The sequence below is a fragment of the Mus caroli genome, unplaced genomic scaffold (genome assembly GCF_978045245.1).
Source record: "Mus caroli unplaced genomic scaffold, Mus_caroli_1 scaffold_12, whole genome shotgun sequence".
In the NCBI taxonomy this organism is placed as follows: Eukaryota; Metazoa; Chordata; class Mammalia; order Rodentia; family Muridae; genus Mus; species Mus caroli.
In genome coordinates this window covers 92,849,253-92,872,361 of record NW_028227267.1, presented here as the reverse complement: position 1 = coordinate 92,872,361, position 23,109 = coordinate 92,849,253, and the positions used below count along the sequence as shown (strand labels likewise).

Sequence of the window (23,109 nt, the reverse complement as noted above, 5' to 3'; positions counted from 1 at the left end):
ATGACCACCAAGAACAGCAGCAGCAGTGGAGTACAGGCAGCTGGAGCCTAGAAGACAAGCCATGTGCTACAAAGGGTAGGGCTGGAGAAGTTACCCAAGCCCTTGGAGGAGCCCAGAAGATCATAAGTTGGATCACAGACATTGGACAGTTGGAGATTGATTTTTGCTTTTGATTGTGACTGTGTCCTGATATTTTTCCCTCTTGAAGGAAGAAAGTATTTTAGTGAAGCCTACAGTTAAGAGACTTTTAATTGTAAGAGGATTTTGAATTTTAAAAGTTATTGGATATTTTAAAGGGAACTTTTAATATGTAAAGACTCTGGGACTTTTAAAGTTGTTTAGGTCTTGGGGATGAATAAGAAACTAAGGGTTGAGGCTTAATAGTGATGTGTTTGTGTGTCAAGTTGACAAGGGGTCAATTGTACTGGCTGGTTTTGTGTGTCAACTTGACACAGGCTGGAGTTATCACAGAGAAAGGGGCTTCAGCTGGGGAAGTGCCTCCATGAGATCCAGCTGTGGGTCATTTTCTCAGTTAGTGATTAAGAGTGGAGGGTCCCTTGTGGGTGGTACCATCTCTGGGCTGGCAGTCTTGGGTTTTATAAGAAAGCAAGCTGAGCAAGCCAGGGGAAGCAAGCCAGTAAAGAACATCCCTCCATGGCCTCTGAATCAGATCCTGCTTCCTGACCTGCTTGAGTTCCAGCACTGACTTCCTTTGGTGATGAACAGCAACGTGGGAAGTGTAAGCTGAATAAACCCTTTTATCCCCAACTTGCTTCTTGGTCATGATGTTTGTTCAGGAATAGAAATCCTGACTAAGACATTAGACAAATGGATGTATCTAGAGGCTATCATCCTGAGTATGGTAACCCAATCACAAAAGAACACAGATGATATGCATTCATTAATACATGGAAGATCTCATTTTTGCTGTAAGACCTTTTTTTTTTTAATATTTCCTTGACCTTCTCCTCCTTTTTCTCTTCTTCTTTCTCCTCCTCCTCCCTTCCTCTTCCTCCTCCTTTTCGTTTTTGAGATTATAATAATACATTGTTTCCACAGCCCTGTTCCTTCCCCCTATATAAACCCCCACTTACTCTATTTCAAATTTCACCGCTTGATTTTTCATTATTTTTGTTAAATACAGATTTGTATATACTACATATATTTCTAAATAAATATATGTGTTGGGAACAAGCAAAATAAACTTATTCTAAGTAGTATCATTTTATTTTCAGATTTCATTTAATCATAGGGAGAGATGAAACTCAAGGTCCTAGGGAAAATGAGGACTTCCCAATAGCTGAACAGCTTCTTTTGTAAACAGTTGTGTGGAGTCCAGACATCTCAAAGATATTCTCTTTTCTGACTGTCAGCGTCAAACAAGTTCATGTTCCCAAGCCTAGAAACAAGCACTTGCTCCATTTCTCCAAAGGTTTTGTTAATTGTCTTTTAACCAGTAAAGTTTAAAAGTGCTCTTATTTAAATTAAGGTACCTACGTTATAAAAATATATACCCAATTGTTTGTTTTACTCTGATTAACTAAACAAAGCTGACCCCTTTCTTTGTCCCCTTATCACTCTAAGCTCTGGACATAATGTCTAGGAGAATGAATTTAGTACTCTGAAGCCAGGTGCCCTGGATATGGCCCAGTCTCCAACCAGACTCTCTCGTTTAACCTATGATGCCAAAATACAAAATATAAAATAACACCACGAAATTCAAAATACAATTGTATGCCATGGCAGCTCCCTGATACTTTAACAATGTTGTACATCTAACTGGACACCTCCCTGAGTGCTCAGAAGGCAAAGCTTTATGTTTCAGGTGCTGTATCTGACATGAGTTTCCTCTGCTTCCAACCCAAACTGACCATGCGTATATATCCTTTTTTGCCTGAGTGCATAAGTATAGTATTTTTCAGAACATTAAGAGTTTTAGTTACTTGGAAAATTCGTTTTACTTTTCAGGAAAACTTCTTTCTATTCATCATCATTACTTAGTATAATCATGTTTCTTTAATAACATCTTCCTTATTACTGTGAGGTGTTTTCTTGACGATAGCTCCACTCATTCCAGGACTTGTCAATGTGCATATGATTGCTTAATGGTGTGTGATAATAGATTTTTTTTTTTTATTTAGCCTTCACTGAATCTTAGTAGAATAGTTGAGTGTTAGAAGAAGTCACAGTGTGAAACCATTTCCTTACAATTTGTGGAATTTCAGAAACCCAAGAGCAGCTCTGCTGCTCACTATGCTTCAGGTGGTTTCACTATGGTCGTGTTGAGTACCTCCAGACACATGGGTCATACCCACCAAGATTCACTCCCACACCTCAGCTGGAAAAATACACAAGCAAACCAAAAACCTTTCTACTTACATTTTTCTTGCCTTTTTTACTTTTTTTTTTCATTTTTCATTTTTCAACTTGGTGAGCCAAGTTTCTGTTTCTTTTTCTTTCTTTCTTTCATTTTTTTTTTGTTTTTTGTTGTTGTTTTTTGTTTTTCTTTTTTTTTAATTTTTAATATTTTTATTACATATTTTCCTCAATTACATTTCCAATGCTATCCCAAAAGTCCCCCATAGCGCCCCCCACTTCCCTACCCACCCATTCCCATTCTTTTGGCCCTGGCATTCCCCTATATTGGGGCATATAAAGTTTGAAAGTCCAATGGGCCTCTCTTTCCATTGATGGCCGACTAGGTCATCTTTCGATACATATGCAGCTAGAGACAAGAGCTCCGGGGTTCTGGTTAGTACATCATGTTGTTCCAACAATAGGATTGCAGATCCCTTTAGCTCCTTGGGTACTTTCTCTAGCTTCTCCATTGGGAGCCCTGTGATACATCCAATAGCTGACTGTGAACATCCACTCCTGTGTTTGCTAGGCCCCGGCATCGTCTCACAAGAGACAGCTATATTTGGGTCCTTTCAGCAAAATCTTGCTAGTGTATGCAATGGTGTCAGCGTTTAGAAGCTGATTATGGGATGGATCCCTGGATACGGCAGTCTCTAAATGGTCCATCCTTTCATCACAGCTACGAACTTTGTCTCTGTAACTCCTTCCCTGGGTGTTTTGTTCCCAATTCTAAGAAGGTGCACAGTGTCCACACTTTGGTCTTCATTCTTCTTGAGTTTCATGCGTTTAGCAAATTGTATCTTATATCTTGGGTATCCTAAGTTTTGGGCTAATATCCACTTATCAGTGAATATATATTGTGTGAGTTCTTTTGTGATTGTGTTACCTCACTCAAGATGATGCCCTCCAGGTCCATCCATTTGGCTAGGAATTTCATAAATTCATTCTTTTTAATAGCTGAGTAGTACTCCATTGTGTAAATGTACCATAATTTCTGTATCCATTCCTCTGTTGAGGGACATCTGGGTTCTTTCCAGCTTCTGGCTATTATAAATAGGGCTGCTATGAACATAGTGGAGCATGTGTCCTTTTTACCGGTTGGAACATCTTCTGGATATATGCCCAGGAGAGGTATTGCTGGATCCTCCGGTAGTACTATGTCCAATTTTCTGAGGAACCGCCAGACTGATTTCCAGAGTGGTTGTACAAGCTTGCAATCCCACCAACAATGGAGGAGTGTTCCTCTTTCTCCACATCCTCGCCAGCATCTGCTGTCACCTGAATTTTTGATCTTAGCCATTCTGACTGGTGTGAAGTGGAATCTCAGGGTTGTTTTGATTTGCATTTCCCTGATGATTAAGGATGTTGAACATTTTTTCAGGTGCTTCTCTGCCATTCGGTATTCCTCAGGTGAAAATTCTTTGTTCAGTTCTGAGCCCCATTTTTTAATGGGGTTATTTGACTTTCTGGAGTCCACCTTCTTGAGTTCTTTATATATATTGGATATTAGTCCCTTATCTGATTTAGGATAGGTGAAGATCCTTTCCCAATCTGTTGGTGGTTTTCTTGTCTTATTGATGGTGTCTTTAGCCTTTTTTGTTTTTCAAGACAGGGTTTCTTTGTATAGCCCAAGTTTCTATTTCTTTCAGGCAGCCGTTTGGGTCTCCGACTTCTTCCTATCTAAGCAACTCTGTGTGAAAGAAAGCTTTTCTTGTTTGCACAGGGCTAGTGAATTGGTCAGCTTCAGGGACTTCCTGAAGCTCCTTTGAATTGCTTACCTTCTCTGCTGGATGCAATGTTTCAATCTCAGAGGAAACTATTATGCAACAGAAGAAAATACTGCAGTCACCAAATTAAACAAAAACAAACAAACAAAAAACAGAAACAAAAAACAAAACAAACAAAAAAAAGATAAAAATTTCTAATACAAGATCAAAACACGGTCATTTTTCTTAGAGCTCAGAACTCCTTTTCATACTATAATTCTCTTAGAGATAAAAGTATTCTGGCTTAAACTCTAAATTGAAAGAAAAAGTCCAAATGCAGTAGATGCCTGTAGAACTGTTAAACAGATAAATAGATAACAAAAGAAAGAAGCCATGAAGGCATAGGAAAACCACAAAAGCTGGAGATGAGAATACCTGCTGAAATGTGAGACCAGCACCTGGTTAACCCTGCAGCTTCATATTAATATTTTAGTATCCTCGCCTGATAATTGGAATTAACACTAAACAGAACAATGTATTCAGCAATGAAAATACAGTAGACACAGTACACAGAAAACAGCAGAACAAGTGTAGTTAGATATTCTAGTAGATAGACAGGGCCTCAAGTGGAGGATTACTAACCCACAGTCAAAATTTCTGACCTGGAATTATTCCTGTCTAAAAGAACTGCAGAAACAGAAAAGGAGAAGAGACTGAATGAAAGGCAGTCATCGAATGACCTGCCAGATTTGGCATCCATCTCATGGTGGGGAAAAGAAAATAAGCTATTAGAATTTCTTTAGCTTGGAAAATAGAAAAGAAGAAGAGGAATAAGTGACTGTGACAGACTAGTGAGAGAGATTGCTCATGCTCAATAGGTGAGCGAAACACATCAATTTCTTGAGTTACAGAATTTACTAATTTTATTGCCAGTTAAGTAATTTTAGTAAAAAAGGGATTGTTTTATAAGTGTGGAAACTTCTCTGACATTGACTTCTGTCTGTCTGTCTTTCTTTCTTTCTTTCTTTCTTTCTTTCTTTCTTTCTTTCTTTCTTCCTTTCTTTCTTACTTTCTCTTGGTCAACTATTATGAAGTAGATATTTGAGCCTCTTAATAATTCTCCATGAACCTTTATTACTCTTCATATCTCTGTTCCTTTATGCCACTCTCTTTCAAAAGTATTTACTTATTGTTCTCATTGCCGTATTCAGCTGTTATTTTATTGTTTGTGCTTTTTGGGTATCATGAGATCATTTCAATTGTTATTCCTTTGTTTCATTGAGGGCCTTATCTGTTTTTTTTTATTTTGTTTTGTTTTTGTTTTTCTTATAAAATGATCTCATGCTACCATATCTTGTGTGGAGTTAATTTCACTTCACCAATAGTGAATTTATGCTCAGATTGTCCAGGGTGTTGGTCACCTTCTTCCACTCTAGGTTTCCTCATGAGCTTTTGAGTTTTGACACTTGGATCCTTTGGGAGTGAGAATTTCTTTTGTCTCTTTTAAGTCATGCACTTTTGGAGTTCTTTTATCTCCTACACACCAAGCCCAGAGTCCTATTTTATAGGAAGCACAGTAACTTCAGCGGTAATGTGTTTCCTGGTTCAGTTCTGTCACAGGATGTTTTTGTCAACTTTGTCTTTTAGGGCCATAGTGATCCGTAGCATATCTTCCAAAAGGAAATTTAGAAGCCTTTGCATTCTTTTATTCTGATTATTAGATTTTTGCGATCTAAGTACAATATAGACAATCATTTATCAGGTGTATGATTTGTAGGTACCTTCCTAATAGAAGGCTCAGCTCTTGGTTTCTCAGAGAGTGTCTCTTGAAATGAATTTCATGTAGTCAAATTTCTCCTGTTCTTATAAGATTATACTTTGATATTTACCTAACATATTTCACTGACATAAGGTCACAATGATTTTCTCTTATCTTTAAAGATGATTTATAATCAGGGTTTAACTTTTATGCCTGTAATCTTTCTTGAGTAAATTTTATATATTTTAAGGTTTATAAAGTGCATTACATGTTTGTTCATGATTGTTTGACTTGTTCAGTCTTCCTTTCAACTAACTTTTTTCCCCACTTCTTTCTATGTAATTTTATATGATTTTGTATGTTCTTATTTACAGATATTTTGTTCATTTCCATTGTTCTGTTTGTTTGTTAGGAGCAGTCTTATTCAGTTTAATTATACTTTCTTTGTACTAAGTCTAGAAGTGGTTTTCATTTGTTTGTTTGTTTTTTAATTTTTGGATTGCCTGGGTTCATTACATACTCATAACAATAATAGATTTACATTTTACATTTTTTGCTAAAATGTTTTTAGAATGTTGAATATAATTAGAATGGATGTTAATATAAATTTGGGATGAATGAAACACTAACACATTTGCTTTTTAAGCTCAAAACTCAAACTTTAATGGTCAGGATATTACAGGTAGAAATTTCCAAAGCTTATATCTGAATACAGTGGCTCACACGATAACTGATCTTACTTATTGAACTTCCAATCAATGCGGATAATTTATCATGACAATAAGACTATAAAGCACACTGAGAAAGAGAAAAAGACCCATCAGATAAACTCAGAGCCCATGAGCTCTCATCCAGTTCAAGCCTGAGGGACTCAATATTGTTATTCATGATAAAATATGTAAAGCCTTACTAGACAGGGAGGCTCATTACTGACTCAGTAACTAGTAATTTTGTACCAGAAGCTGGTCACCTAGGCAACCTCTGATGACAATGAACAAATGTTCCAGACATGCAGAAGGAAATGTGTATTCTGCCTATGTGTGAAAGTTCAGTAGTTTCTACCCTTCTGAGCCAAAGGTCTCAGACTGCAGCCAAGAGTAATTCTGGAAAGTACTTCTTCTCACAAAGAGCAAGTCAAGCCTGCTGTACTGATTGTTTGTGTAAAAAATTTAATGGGAGAATGTACAATTAAAAATATTTATCTCTTTGCTATTTCAAATGAAAGAATCACAGTTATACTATTAAACACATACTATCAATATTTATCTGATTTGAACATCTTTGTTTAGAAAATATGTTTCCACTTTTTTAAACATTTTTTCTTTTTTTAAAATTTATTATTAGATATTTTCTTTTTTTTACATTTCAAATGTTATCCCCTTTCTTAGTTTCCCCTCCTAAAAATCCCCTATTCCCTCCCCCCTCGCCCTGCTCCCCAACCTACCTACTCCCATTCCTGGCCCTGGCATTCCCCTATATTGGGGCATAGAACCTTCACAAGACCTAGGGCCTCTCCTCCCATTGATGATCGAGTAGGCCATCCTCTGCTACATATGCAATTAGAGCCACAAGTTCTACCATGAGTTTTCTTTGATTGGTGATTTAGTCCCAAGGAGTTCTGGGGGTACTGGTTAGTTCATATCTACTTTTTGATCAATTTATTAAATAATTTAGAAAATATTTCCCCAAAGATATTATTTAATGGTAGTATTTTTTAGACTTACATGTAACTATAAATTTGACCCAGAGTTAATTATTAGACTCGATTATAAATACGTTATTATATATTTCAAGATGTCCTTACTATTTTCTCTATTGTAAAATTAGTTTTATAAATATAGGTATATATTTTATGAATTGTTATATATGCATATTCAAATATTTATTTTATTATATTTGTTATTTAATAATATTTATTTAAGATAGTTATTACAGTGTATACCACACTCTCCAGGTTTTGATTCACAGTAGAGGTCTGTCTTGTATTTTATATACCCCATCTATGTAGGTTCACTTATAACTTATAACAGCTAGGAGAAGAGGGCATGAATCAATGAAGGGCAGGTTAAGTGTGTTAGATGTTTTAATATATAACCTTCCCAGTAGTTGACAGCCCAATAACAAGAACTTCAAATATCTTCCATATATTAGGTGAAATATCATAAATCCTTAGGGAAAAATATTGAAAATACCTCTTAAGGAATGTTAATTGTTTATGTGCTGTTGCACATATTAATCCAGAGTAACTATGTTTGCCTGCATAAGACTGTAACTTATCAGGGCAGTCAAACATTCCAAGTGAGGAAAAGACTCAACTACTTATTACATTAGCCATGTGAGAAAGGCTAAAGAAAACAAGTAACATATGTTTTTGTTTGTTTTTTTTGTTTTGTTTTTGGTTGTACTTTAGGTTGCTTGGAATTAAAAGAAGACACTATTGAAAACCTTCTTGCAGCTGCGTGCCTTCTCCAGCTCCCTCAAGTGGTCGAAGTGTGCTGTCACTTCCTCATGAAACTTCTGCATCCATCCAACTGTCTAGGAATACGGGCATTTGCTGATGCTCAAGGATGCATTGAATTAATGAAGGTGGCGCACAGCTACACCATGGTAAGGATTTAATATTTAAATAGTGCAGTATTACATTATAATATCAAATGAGACGAGCTGTTTTGATGGCTTTCAATAATTTTTTATGATTAAAATGTATCATATCATTAGTATATTTCTATTTTTGTCTGTTATTATGACATAATATTTTATAACCTTAAGGTAAATAATAATTTGGTCTGATGTTAATTTTGTGAAATTATCTTTATAGACAATATTCACATATGGGTGTTGACTATGTAGAATTCTAAATGTTGATAAACCAGTGTTTTCGTTCAAAAGAAATCTTTCATGGAAGATTAGATATGGGACAGCTCAGTCTTTCAGCTGTAATGGGTAGTGTACAATGTTTATGTGTGTCATTGATGTGGGTCCCTGCTTCAATCTTTCTTAACCAGGTGTGTCTGGGTACTGCCAATCCACCCGTTCAGAAAGGAGGCAGAGTCTGAAGCCCCATTCAGGGTCTCAGAGCATTGTTGTTCACCAGAACAGAAAGATGAAAGTTTGGTCTGAGCTAAATGAAGGCTGCTCTAGGTGTATGTGGGCACCTCCAATTTACTGCCTAGAGAGGAAGTGAAGAACAGCAGGGGGCAGGGCATCCCCATCTCCTTTCATGGCCTGAGACTGCCATTGCATGCTAGACCTGCAGGGGAGAGTAAGGCCCAAGATGAACAAGATCCAATCCAATTGGGAACTAGTCCTGAGTGCCTTGTTTGTGGGAGAAGAGAGAAGCCCTTCTTCTGTAGTCTTATTTATACAAAGGCGAAATTTCCCATTGGCCATCTCTAATAAAGCAGCGATCTGAGATGACCTTAGCGTGTTCATGTTTATTATTTGTTCTCAATGTAAAGGCATACTTTATTAGAGATGATCCAAGGATTATAAAGTTTGGGGAAAGGGCATGAGAATATCCAGGAAGGGACGGTCTCGAGCTGAAGGCTAAGGTTAGTGAGACGCTTTGTTAGCGTGGAGAGGCATTCTAGTTGCTGCCTTATGTTACTACCTGCCTGAGGTCCTCTCAGTTGGGCATTGTGGGTAATTTTTCAGAGCAGGCAAGAAGAAGGCAGCTCCACTCCTGCTGTGTCAGATCTCAGAGATCTGGTGGATTTGACCACACCCACCTCACCAGTTCTTATTGCCTGTCTGGTATACAAATATTGTATACCAGTAATTTTTTTCAGGGCAAATATTTCAAAATAGACAACCCTTTGTATGTATTTTATAAAGTTAACTTTCAAAAATGTTTTCATAATTCCAAAGTATAAATGGCATGCATAGCAATCAACAAATATTCTTGAAATAGTTAAAAAAATTAGGTTGGTTTGCCACAATTTTCATTCTATAGTGATCCTTTCATCAGAATTATAAAGATTGTAAAAGTCCCTTTAATTGTATACTTTATGTTTACATCTTTAACTTATAAAATCTTTATTAATTTTATTTTATTTATATTGTTGTTTGGTCTGCCTGTGTGTACTTATGTGCACCATCTGCTTACATAGTGTGGACAAAGGTCTAGATGGCACAAGGCAGCCTGGAACTATAATTACATATAATTGTGGGCTTCAATAAGATTGCTAAAACTGAAACTGGGTCACTGGTTCGGTATTAAGCAAATCTACTCTATAAAATATTATGTGAGTCTGCTGTATACTTCCCAGCAGGTGAATGTGCACAGTTCTTGCTGCCACCCCAATGATCTGGATTCCAGAGAAAGGCACACATACACAGCTTTATATTTTAAATACCTTAAACAGCTCAATGGCTGGGCCACTCCCTAACTCCATGTGGCTAACACACACTCCTCTCTGATATACCTGAGTTAATACTTACCAAATCTACACTTTATCATTATTGTCCTGGACCCTGTTGGGCAACCTTCCTGGGGCCACTTTCTCCCTGAACCTACATGTTGGCTGTCTCACTCTCCTGAACCTTTCTGGAGTGGTCCTCTCCTATGCCCTTGTCATGACAGAATCCCCTGTTTCTCTTTCCTCAATCCCTTCCCAGGAGTCCTAAAAGCCCTACCTCCTCTCTTTGCTCAGTCATTGACTTTATTTACCAGTCAAAAACCAACTGGGACAGGCTTCCTTTAGCTCCATGTGCAGGATACTGCAAACAGGCTTTTAGGTAATATAATTAGCATGAGAACACAGGCTTCTACAGGTCACCTTCAAAAATAGCAGTGTTGGGACTAGAGAGATGGCTTAGCAGTCAAGAGCACCAGCTGCACTCCCAGAGGATCATGGTTTAATTCTCTACCATGGCAGCTCACACCTGTATTAATTCCAGTTCCAGAGATCTGACACCTTCACGCTGACATATCTGCAGCCAAAACACCAATGAACGTGGAAAATAAAATTATTTAAAAAAAGAATAACAATGTTCTTAACCACCGAGCCATCTCTAAAGCCATGAGTTGCACACTTTAAATGTGACTCTTTGATGTTGATAGATTTTTTCTTCCTATTACTTCCAGTAAAGAAAGTACAAATTCATACAAAACTCAATATTTATTGAAGATCACTTGCTAGATATAATTATTGTAATGTCATACTCATACACACAGTAAAGAACATACTCTAGATTAGTAATATATTTTTATATAAGTAACTTTGATGGTAATTCTTAAAATAAATACATAAGATGTTAGAGCATATTTCATTAGAAACTCAAGGTAAAATTGCCCATAGTAGAGCCGGGCGTGGTGGCGCACGCCTTTAATCCCAGCACTCGGGAGGCAGAGGCAGGCGGATTTCTGAGTTCGAGGCCAGCCTGGTCTACAAAGTGAGTGCCAGGACAGCCAGGGCTACACAGAGAAACCCTGTCTCGAAAAACCAAAAAAAAAAAAAAAAAAAAAAAAAAAAAATTGCCCATAGTAAGCAAAAGTAAAAAATTTTTTGATCCTTTTTCATTTCAAAACTAAAAGGGAAAACTCATTTTTAAGTCTCAAATATAATCAATATTTAAAAGCATTTTCATCATTAATCTTAGATTTTTCAGTATCTTCTAACCTTTATTTTTAAGCAGATTGAAAGTTCCATAAAACTCAGAGACAAAAGCAGAAACATAGTTTGTTATTCTGTTATTGAAGTCTTTGGAAATATTCCACAACAGGACACAGCACTGTTTCTGAAATGATATTAAGCCATTCAAAATCAGTGTAAACAAGTACTTTATCAACCAAAATATCAAGGTCCAACGGCTGTCATTTAATTGGGCACATTTCATTACAATTTACAGCCCCTAGCTTAGCAGAGCCAAGTAACAATATGCTGTCATATCAACAGGGATAATGGTCCCTTCTGGTCTGGTTGGAAATTATTAATTCAGTATTAAAAAATGTTTCCTTTGCAGCTGCTTGGACTGTACCTAGTTTATTTGATAAAGTAACACTATCTTTACAGTCTTAAAGTATATATTATTTATGAAAGCATACATAAAACAATGAAAGAGTTCTTGTTATGATACTGTATGCTCTGATGCCTATATGCAAATTTATCTTCGTGATGTTGAATAAATTCTGTGTAATGCTATGTCTACTGAAATTTAAATTATGTCCAAAATTTCAGAACCATGAAACCACAGTATCTTCCAGTTCTTCATGGTTAATATTTAAGAAAAAAAGTTTAGCTTCAGAAGATATCATGCATATTTTAAGAGGCATTTAACGATTATAAATTATTTTGTTGATATATATATATATGTGTATATATATATATATATATATATATATATATATATATATATATATGGCTGGAGAGATGGTTCAGTAGTTCAGAGTGATTACTCACTGCTGAGGTCTGTTTTTTTTTTTTAAGGTATTTACTTCATTTACATTTCAAATGCTATCACAAAAGTACCCTATACCCTATTCCCCCTCATCCTTACCCACCCACTCCCACTTCTTGGCCCTGGTGTTTCCCCTGTAATGGGGGATATATAGTTTTCAAGACCAAGGGGCCTCTCTTCCCAATGATGGCCGACTAGGCCATCTTCTGCTACGTATGCAGCTAGAGACATGAGCTCTGTGGGTACTGGTTAGTTCATGTTGTTGTTCCACCTATAGGGGTGCAGACCCCTTCAGCTCCTTGGGTACTTTCTCTAGCTCCTCCATTGGGGGGCCCTGCATTCCACCCAATAGCTGACTGTGAGCATCCATATCTGTGTTTGCCAGGCACTGGGATAGCCTCACAAGAGACAGCTATATCTGGGTCCTTTCAGCAAAATCTTGCTGGCATATGCAATAGTGTCTGTGTTTGGTGGCTGATTATGAGATGTACCCCCCAGGTGGGACAGTCTCTGGATCCTTTCATCTCAGCTCCAAACTTTGTCTCTGTAACTCCTTCCATGGGTGTTTTGTTCCCAATTCTAAGAAGGGGCCAAGTGTCCACACTTTGGTCTTCGTTCTTCTTGAGTTTCATGTGTTTTGCAAATTGTATCTTGGGTATTCAAAGTTCCTGGGTTAATATCCACTTCTCAGTGAGTGCATGTCATGTGAGTTCTTTTGTGATTGGGTTACCTCACTCAGGATGAGGAATGAAAGTCAATTCCCAGATCCCACAGCAGTCAGCTCACAATTACCTGTAACTCCAGCTCCAGGGTAATCAACATCTGTGGCCTCCACGGGCACCTTCGTTCACTTGTACAAACCCACAAACTGACCACACACATACACATAATAAAAAATGAAGCTTAAAAAAAAATCCAGAGAGAGAGAGAGAGAGAGAGAGAGAGAAGTTACTACCTATTTGTCCTTTGTAGTCTTTCTTCCTTTGGATTTAACAACTGAAAATTAGTGGTTTGCATTTATGTTACAATTTCTCATCAAAAATTTGTCTCTTGTCCCTGCCTAATCAGGAATTCATTATTAGCCAATCTATATCATCTAAGCTTCGAAAGAAAGCATATTTAATTTTTTATGTATACTTTAAAAAAATGAAATCAGTAACACCTAATAGTCATTTTTCTACTGTATCTATAATATCATTAATGTAGGCTCCCTCAAATTTTTGTTTAAATTGTTAACATCTGGGTAGTCTAGTTTTATTTACTTCCTAAGAACTTAGCTTTGCACAAACTAGACCTTAGTATTTTTTAGTTTGTTTTTTTTTTTTTTTTTTTTTTTTTGGTTTTTCGAGACAGGGTTTCTCTGTATAGCCCTGGCTGTCCTGGAACTCACTTTGTAGTTTGTTTGTTTATTGCAATTGTGTGACCCAGGTGAGTATTTCATGTGTGAAACAGTAGAAAATTTTGACTGAATACCCAATATTAGGCAGCAGTGTGAAAGAAATTCTCCAATACTAATTTAATTTTTGATTTATACATGTAGAGACAGCACTGAGGGAAAGTCACTGTACATTTTATTGTCTTTCGTTATTAAACATTAGGTAACTATGAATGCTGCATTTCAAAAACAGTAAAGTGTAACTTGACAAGATCATGTGGATCACAAAAAGGAAAATATTTTGCATAATTTGAAGATTCATTGAAAACTAAAATATAAACAAACAATATTATTTATCTACATTGAATGAAAATAGGCCATGGAAATAGTTGGTTTTGTGTAATTGATGTTAAGAAGTTTTATTAAAAGCAGTAGGATTTGCATTTGTCATTCTTCATTTTAATTCTAGAAGCAAGGTAAATTTTCAGGATGATATTTTCTAGTTCCATCCATTGATTGCAAAATTCATGATGCCCTTATTTGTAATAGCTGAATAGTATTCCATTGTGTAAATGAACCACATTTGCTGTATCCATTCTTCAGTTGAGGGACATCTGGGTTGTTTCCAGCTTCTGGCTATTACAAATAAGTTTGCTATGAACATAGTGGAGCATGTGTCCTTGTTATATGTTGGAGCATCTTTTAGGTATGGGTATAGCTGGGTCTTCAGATAGAAGTACTTCTAACTTACTGAGGAACCTCCTGATTGATTTCCAGAGTGGTAGTACCAGTTTGGAACCACACCAGCAATGGGAGAGTGTTCCTTTCTCTGCATCCTTGCCAACACCTGCTGTTACTTGAGTTTTTGTTCTTAGTCATGCTAATTGGTATAAAGGTGGAATCTCTGGGTCCTGTTGACTTGCATTTCCCTGATGATTAAGGATGTTGACCATTTCTTTAAATGTTTCTCAAGCATTCAAGAATCCTCAGTTGAGGATTCTTTGTTTAGCTCTGTAGGCCATTTTTAATAGGTTTATTTGATTTTCTGCAGTCTAACTTGTGTTCTTTGTAGAGTTTAGATATTAGCCCTCTATTTAATGTAGGGTTAGTGAAGATCTTTCCCCAATCTATGGGTTCATGTTATGTTTATTGACAGTATTTTTTTTTCTTTACAGAACTTTTCAGTTTCATGAGGTTCTATTTGTCAATTGTTAATCTTAGAGTCTGAGCCATTGGTGATCTGTTCAGGAAATTTACCCCTGTGCCAATTCTTTCAAATATGAAAACATTTGCATTTTGCTACATGCAGACCAGCAGTTAGACCAACACCATTTGTTGAAGGTGCTTTTTTTTTTTTTTCACTCTATTGTTTTGGCTTTTTTTTTTTTTTTTTTTTTTTTTTTGTCAAAGATCAAGAGTTCATAGGTGTGTGGTTTTATTTCTGGGTCTTTAATTCTATTCCATTGATTTACCTGCCTGTCTCTGTACCAATAACAGACAGTTTTTATCACTATTGCTCTTTAGTGCAGTTTGAGATCAGGGATAGTGATTCCCCCCCAGTTCTTTTATTACTTAGAATTGTTTTTGCTTATCTGGGTTTTTGTTATTCCACGTGAAGGAGAGAACTGCTCTTTCAAAGTCTATAAAAAATGTGTTGGAATGTTGATGGGAATAGCATTAAATCTGTAGATTGCTTAGGTAAGATGGCCAATTTTGCTATGTTAATCCTACCAATCCATGAACAGCTTCTTTTCTTCTTTTTTCTTAATTAGATATTTTCTTTATTTACATTTCAAATGCTATTGTATTTCCTGGTTTCCCCTCTGAAAACCAACCCCTATCCCATCTCCCCTCCTCCTGATAACCAACCCACCCACTCCTGCTTTCCTGTGCTGGCATTCCCCTACACTGGGGCATCAAGCCTTCATAGGACCAAGGGTTTCTCCTCCTATTGATGACCTACAAGACCATCCTCTGTTACCTATGCAGCTGGAGCCATGGGTCCCTCCATGTGTACTCTTTGGTTGGTGGTTTAGCCCCTGGGAGCTCTGGGGGTACTGGTTATTGTTGTTACTTCTATCGGGCTGCAAACCCCTTCAGCTCCTTTGGTTCTTTTTCTAGCTCCTCCATTGGGGACCCTGTGCTTAGTCCAAAGGTTAGCTGCTAGCACCTTCTAAGGTATTCAATTTCTTTCTTCAGAGAGTTGAAGTACTTGTCATATAGTACTTTCACTTGCATGGTTAGAATTACACCAAGAATTCTATATAATCTGTGACTATTATGGAGAGTGTTGTTTTCTCAATTAGTTTCTTAGTCACTTAATCCTTTGTTTAAAGGAAGCCTACTGATTTTATTGAGTTAATTTTGTATCCACCCACTTTGCTGAAGTTGTTTATTAGCTGTGATATTTTCAGGTAGAATTTTTGTGGGTTTATGTATACTATCATATCATTCTCAAATATTAATACCATGACTTCTTCCTTTCCAAATTTGTATCACCTTGACCTTCTTTTGTTTTGTAATTGCTCTAGCTAGAACTTTAAATACTAGATTTAATAAATGGGGTAAGAATGGGCATCTTTGTCTTATACCTGATTTTAATGGGATTGCTTCAAGTTTCTCTACATTTAATTTGATGTTAGCTGTAGCTTTTTTTTGTATTGCTTTTATTATGTTTAGGAATGTACCTTGAATTCCTGATGTCTCTAATTCTTTTAACATGAAGGAACATGAAGGGGTGTTGTCCTTTTCAAAGGCTTTTTCAGCATATGTTGAGACAACCATGTGGTGATTTTCTTTGAGTGTCTTTATATAATGTATTGCATTCATGGATATTTATATATTGAACCATCTCTGCATCCATGGGATGAAGCCTGCTTGATAGTGGTGAATGACAGTTTTTATGTGTTCCTGGAATTGACTTTCAAGACTTTTATTGAATGTTTTTGCATTGATATTTGTGGGTTAAAAGTGGGTGACCTGCATCCAGCCCAGAGCTCAGACCACTGGGTGAGGTGGGACATGGGATGTTTGAGATGCACACCCCACACCACTGCCCCCTCTGCGGGGCAAGTGTTGGGCTGTAAGAAGCCCCAGGACCCTGCTCCTGGGGTGGGGAAGTACAGTCTGAAGTCCCACTAGGGACTGAGTAGGGATCAGACTCTTAGGAATCACAGATGCTGCTGGGTGCTGCAGAAGAGCTGGCTCTGAGGTCCCCGGGCCTGCAAGAAGGCTGAGGACAACAGGTTCTCAAATTCTTGGGCATCACAGATACTGCTGGATGCATTATGATTCACGTAAGCCATGTATTATGACAATTGTAAAATGGATAAGTTGTGGCTTAGGACATCAAGTAATTTACTAGAGATTGATTGTTAAATTTTAATGGAATAGAGTATTAAATATAGTACATATTGTATTATACAAAGTTCCTATTTCACCCAGTATGGTAACTGTTGTATGGTGGTTACAATTTACCTCCAATGTCAGATTAGATGGCTGACACCCAAGAAGCAAAGAATGAATTTTTTTCAGACAAATTAGTGTTAAATTCTGCAGACACAGAGCAACTGAATAACTGAGATACACATTTTTACTCATTTAAGTCTGTTTTATGTTTCCTTCTAAAAATCTCATTGTCATTTCTCTGTTATATGGTCACTTTCCTCTCAGGGTGACTAGCCTGACCTTCGGGATGTCACTAGATTCAGGCTGAAAGCAGAAACAGTGCAAACATGACTAACGAGAAACTACTTTGTTCATCAGAGACTTTGAAAGGCAGAAGGGTAATAACTGGAGCATGAAGCCATTGGAATCTGTCAAGCATCTCTGCTCTTCAGTCTAGTAGCATTAAAGACACTTCTCATTGCTCTCTTGCCCCTGTCGGCCATTAGCAGAGCGTCTGGGCAGAGAATCAACTTTATTAATGTGGTTTCTGTTCATCGTATCCAAATACATGACACGGCCCACTGTTACTGGCTTAAAAACACACTTTTTACCTTTATCCATAACTCTGATAATAAATCCTGAATTAGAGTTTGTTTTGGAGAATAAATGGAGTTTACCTTTGAATTTCTTCCTTTCTCAAGTTACCAAAGTAAAATACTTCATTTGCATTTTAGAACCCTATACAGTGTATTATATTAGTACCAAATTATTTTAAAATCTCCCTATTATTCAATATTCAGCATTGCCAAATTTTAGTATTTCATGTGCATATATGCACAAGTATAAGTCAGAATTTAAAGTTAAATATGAATAAAATTAGAATTTTATTTTCTCTTTGTAATCAGTCTTTCAAGATCCATTTAATGAGCAATTAGGAGGGTTTCTGCTACTGATATCTTTAATGACCTTCCTATCTCTCCTATGTTTTTCTCTGTGATATTTATGGATTGTTTTGTCCTTAAATTAGAATGGCAATTTTTAAAAAAAGTATCATTTCTGGAGTTACATGAATAACAAATCCATAACCAGCCATGTTATGTATTAGAGCCCAGGACTTGCTAGATCTTTTAGACTGGCAATGTGTTTGTTGCTGTTGTGTTGCTGAGTGGTTTATATCAGCTTATGGCCTCAGAACTTCACCATGTCATGAAGAAGACATGGTGGAGTGGGAGAATGTAGTGTAGGATTCTCAATTTTTCAGAATCCAAGAAACAAAGAGTGTAATCAGCACCTGGGGCAAGGCCAGGTGTGACCATCAAGGCCCACTCCCAGTGACCCACCTCTGCAAGCAAGGTTCCAATTCCTGAAGGAGGAACTAAGTTCACAGATCATTCATTCAAATTAAGAGCCAAGGGGTATCCTTAACATTCAAACCAAGACAATCAATTTATCTACTAAATTGCACTTTACTATAATTTCCTTATGTATTTTCTTTATTTCCTTATGTATTTCAAATAGTAGTAAAATTAGTTATTAACTGATATAATTATATGTAGACTATTTGCCTCACTGAGATTATTAGAATTATATAAAATAGCACTAGTTAAATATGTTGTAAGAAAGGTTCAAATAATCAATTACTTGCCAAATTTCTGACGACATTTTACATTCCCTCGTTGCAGATATTATTCAGGTATGATTCATTACCTTGATTTTTTTGATGTGGCTAAGAACATTCCATTAAAACTTTGTCTCTGCCTATCATTTTGGTACAAGGTTACAATCCAAACAGTAAAGAGGATGAGGCAGGAGGAATATGAGTGCAATCAATGACAAAGCCACACAGTGAGTGCAGCACAATTCTTAGAAGTGTGAAAATACCAGAGCTAGAGATTCAGCTTAGAGACAGAGTGCTTGGTCCATGAGCAAAGTCCTGGAGTAGATCAACACAGGCATGATAAAAATATTAATGGGTGCTTTAATTCCCAGTGGCAATTATGAAGATGATAATATTAATCTCCTTAAAATTTACTCTGTTAATAATTTTAAGTTTTATTCATTCTTTGAAAATTCCCTCCATCGATAAAACATTTGTTATTTACCACATTTCATTTTATTTGAGCATTTTATACATGAATACTAGATGTTCATAATTCCCAGCCAATGTATTTCCTTCCTCCAAACTCTCTCACATATCATATTTTCCCTCAAATTCATAACTTTTTTTTTCAATGATGACTGTCATACACACACATATACACATATGTATATATCAACACAATCTGCTGGGTACATTTAGTGTTGTTCCTGTGTGTGTGTGTGTGTGTGTGTGTGTGTGTGTGTGTGCATGTTTAGTGGCAATCACCTGTGATTGGATAAGCTTTTAGGGGACTCATTCCTAAAGAACATGGATTGTCAGTCTCTTAGCAGTCACTGATTGTCTATAGCTCTTAATCAAGACTGGGAGCCTTATGAGACTCCCCATATCCTGACTGTATATTGGTCATATTCATCCCTCACTTCCCATTGTCACACCCCCCCAAGACCCATTGTCATATCTTCCAAAATTTGTGTCTTCCTTTTCAATTTTTATTTAATTATTTTTTTCTTTTAAAAATTTGATTTATTCTCTAGAAATTCACTTCATGTATACAACAAATTTTGTCATAATCACTACCACAGCATCACACACCAAATTTCATGTCCTATCAATTTCAATTAGTGGTTCTAGGAAGGGCAGATGGTTTTTTTTGTTTGTTTGTTTTGTTGTTTTGTTTTGGTTGGTTTGGTTTTGGTTTTTCAAGACAAGGTTTCTCTGTATAGCCTCAGCTGTCCTGGAACTCACTTTGTAGACCAGGCTGGCCTCGAACTCAGAAATCTGCCTGCCTCAGCCTTCCAAGTGCTAGGATTAAAGGCATGTACCACCACTGCCCCTGGCTTGGCAGCTGTGTTTTTAATTTGAAGTGACTTGTTTTTAGCATACTTAATGCATACTACACTTGTGTTTACATGGATAGGGCCACCCTTTGAGGTAGGATTCTCCTTCTAGTGGCATATCCTAAAATACAGTGACTCTACCTACCCATAGCACCTATTGTCACTGTTAGAGCACATAACTCAGCATACATACAATCAACTACAAAACATACATTTGTATAGAAGAGTTAAAATTTCTCAGGGCTGTACGTTCTCTCAGATTGTTGGCAGAAGTGGAGTTAATAGAATTTTAAGAACACTTGGAAATATTTTGCAAACATATTAAAATTAACTTTGTAAAACTCTGTAATAGCGACTATATGATGTCAGATCTTTCTATTGGGAGAATTGATATCTTCACTAAGAAATACACTTTTAATTGTAGAATACTTTGAAAGGATCTTTTCAAATATATCAGAAGGAAGAAAGGCAAAACTTTTACTTTCACTGCCCCTTGATTTTACTAGGGTACTTCAAGAAAATGGGAATAAGAATTTGCTTTCTTTCTGAATGAAAAAAGAAATCCAATTTTATTCACATATTGAAAAAAAATCTCATTTTGTAAAACTTTATCTTATAAAGTATTTTAGAATGTTTGGTCTTCTGGTAAGTTATAGAAGTGTTTTTTATATTAAAATTCAATTTCTATGTTAAGGATTATACTTGTTCTTAATATCTTTAACAGTGATTGTTAAAGTGAAAGGAAGCAGAATAAATTATTATGGTCACAAGAAAAAGGAGAAATCAGTCTTTGCCTGAGGGAAAGCATCCTGTTGCTGGAGCAGAGGGTAGGATTGCTGGAGCAGAGGGTAGGACTGCTGGAGCAGAGGGTAGGATTGCTGGAGCAGAGGGTAGGATTGCTGGAGCAGAGGGTAGGATTGCTGGAGCAGAGGGTAGGATTGCTGGAGCAGAGGGTAGGATTGCTGCCCTCTGAAGAGCGTCTTTCAGAATCTTACTATACATCAGACAACAGTGAGGCGACAGGATCAAAATGTAGATTTGTTAACTATGTTACAGCAAACATACACCTAAATTTTATCATTACATTAAGTCAAAGAAATGTACTGGTTTGTATAGGACTAGTTAATATGCCAATGTCATTTCCTTTTTCCAATATTTTGTTCATAAACAAAAAAATGAGGAGTTATTGAAATTTAACTCAAAACTACAAATCCAGAACCTAAAGGGTTCCAGTATTTTTACATTGCTGCAAACTTAGAACAATTTTTTCACTTCAATAAGGAACCTACTTGGCCTCCATTTTCTCCCATGATTTTCAACACTAGTCAATTCATAATATATTTTGCATACACATAAATGTTTTCTTTATAGAAATTTCTTATAAAAATCAAATTCAAAAACAGATGGGTATTTGAGTTTGAGTTTAAAATGATATATTAAGACTCACTTAATTGAAAGAAAGTTTCATTACTTATTTTTATTGCTAAATAACCTTGTGCTACATGAATTCATCACACACACACACACACACACACACACACACACACACATTTATCGTATCTAATCATTAGAGTTTTTCTTGTTAAAATTAAATATTATTGTGCTAAATGTTAATAAATATAAAAACAAGATTGTTCTGGAAAATAAAAAGCCTATATGCTTAACACTGAAGCATTTTCCCACTGTAGTGACATATATATATATGTATAAAATACAATCAATATATTTTGAATACGTAATTTTCTCATTAATATTAAAAGATTTTTACATGATTTACTTCCCTGACAATAGAACATCTGAGATGCTGCGCTTCAGTCTAGATATTACTTCTACACAATTTTAAAGTAGATTTTTGCAAGCACCCATTAACTTGTTTAATTGGACTCTGTCAAGTCAAAAATATTCTATGGCAAAATTTATCAGTGGCCTCACATTTTATGAATCCAATTATAATTTCCCAACAATCTGTAACAGTCTTCAGAATGAATGGACTTGTATTGGAGAGCCTCTTTGTCCTGAATTTGGCAGCAACTTTTGTTTACTAAGACTTACTATTACTGTATCAGGCTCTTCATTGTTCTTCCCAAATGCTTTATTTTTTCCTTAATTTCTGTTATAAAAATTATCCACAAACTACCCACCACCCATCTGTCTTCTCTAATTAATCTAGTGCATTTTATATTATATTGTTAGGTTTCATTTGTAATGTAAATATTTTTATGAGGGTGCTAAAGGCATCCTGTTTGTGGCTGAGTACTTCAGTGACACTCTCTTCTCTTGGATCAGATGTGAGTTTCTGTGTTATTTATCACTGCACAAAGATACTTCTCTGATGAGATTGGAGAACTCCATCAATCTATAGGAATTGGTAGAAAAATTTTGAAAGGATTTTGATAATTATCTGAAACATTTCACTAAGAAAAAAATTCATTCCATCCTGGATGGGTGCTCATGGAGACTCAGTGTGTTCTAAGTGGTGGAGGAAAATCTATTTGAAGGGAAGTGTGTTAATTACCAGGAGGAAAACAATTCACTGGTGTCAGAAAGTTCCTTAAAGTGAGAGTCACTAGGCCCCACTCCCTCCAAGCTACTATATGTACTAAGGATTGCAGTAAGACACAATCAGCCCATCAGAGATGCCTAGAAGAAACAAAGACCAATAAGCCTGTCTGAAAAAATAATTGATTGGAGCTACGTGGATGTGTTTCAGACCAACTTCTACTTTTGAAAGATGCTCTACAACTTAGTGAGCTACTGTGACTTGATAGTGTGCCTCAAAGTCCATCCTTTCTGTAACATTCTTTCGATTGGCATGGGCTTTGCTGAGGAAGTTGTTTTGAATCATTTCTGCTCCTATAAATAGGACCTCAGTCATATTCCAATAGGTAACACCAACAAAAATCACTGTTTTAATAGTATCCTCTGCCCCGTTCTTGGGATGAGTGGACAGGTGTTAAAATATTCAGGAAAAAATATTATATCAATTTGACATAACAATACTAGTAGGATTACTCTCGGGAACTATTATCTCTACAACTATAAGTTTTAATAAGATTTAGAATATCTAGTATGCATTTCCTCTTGTAGAACTATTTGATCTTTTCAGTTTATATTCTCTCTAAATTTTTAAACCTAAAATATGGGATCCTAACTAAAGAACTCTTTAAATGTCCACTGCTCTCCTAAAA

General features: G+C 36.3%; 1 protein-coding gene across 1 annotated transcript in view; it reads left to right on the top strand.

Annotated features, from left to right (window-relative positions):
• Klhl1 (kelch like family member 1) overlaps positions 1-23,109 on the top strand; it is a 395,614-nt gene that overhangs the window by 150,460 nt on the left and 222,045 nt on the right. Inside the window, exon 4 of the mRNA XM_021181703.2 lies at positions 8,234-8,430. Within this exon, the coding sequence (XP_021037362.1) occupies positions 8,234-8,430 (197 nt within the window). The remainder of the gene's footprint in view (positions 1-8,233; positions 8,431-23,109) is intronic.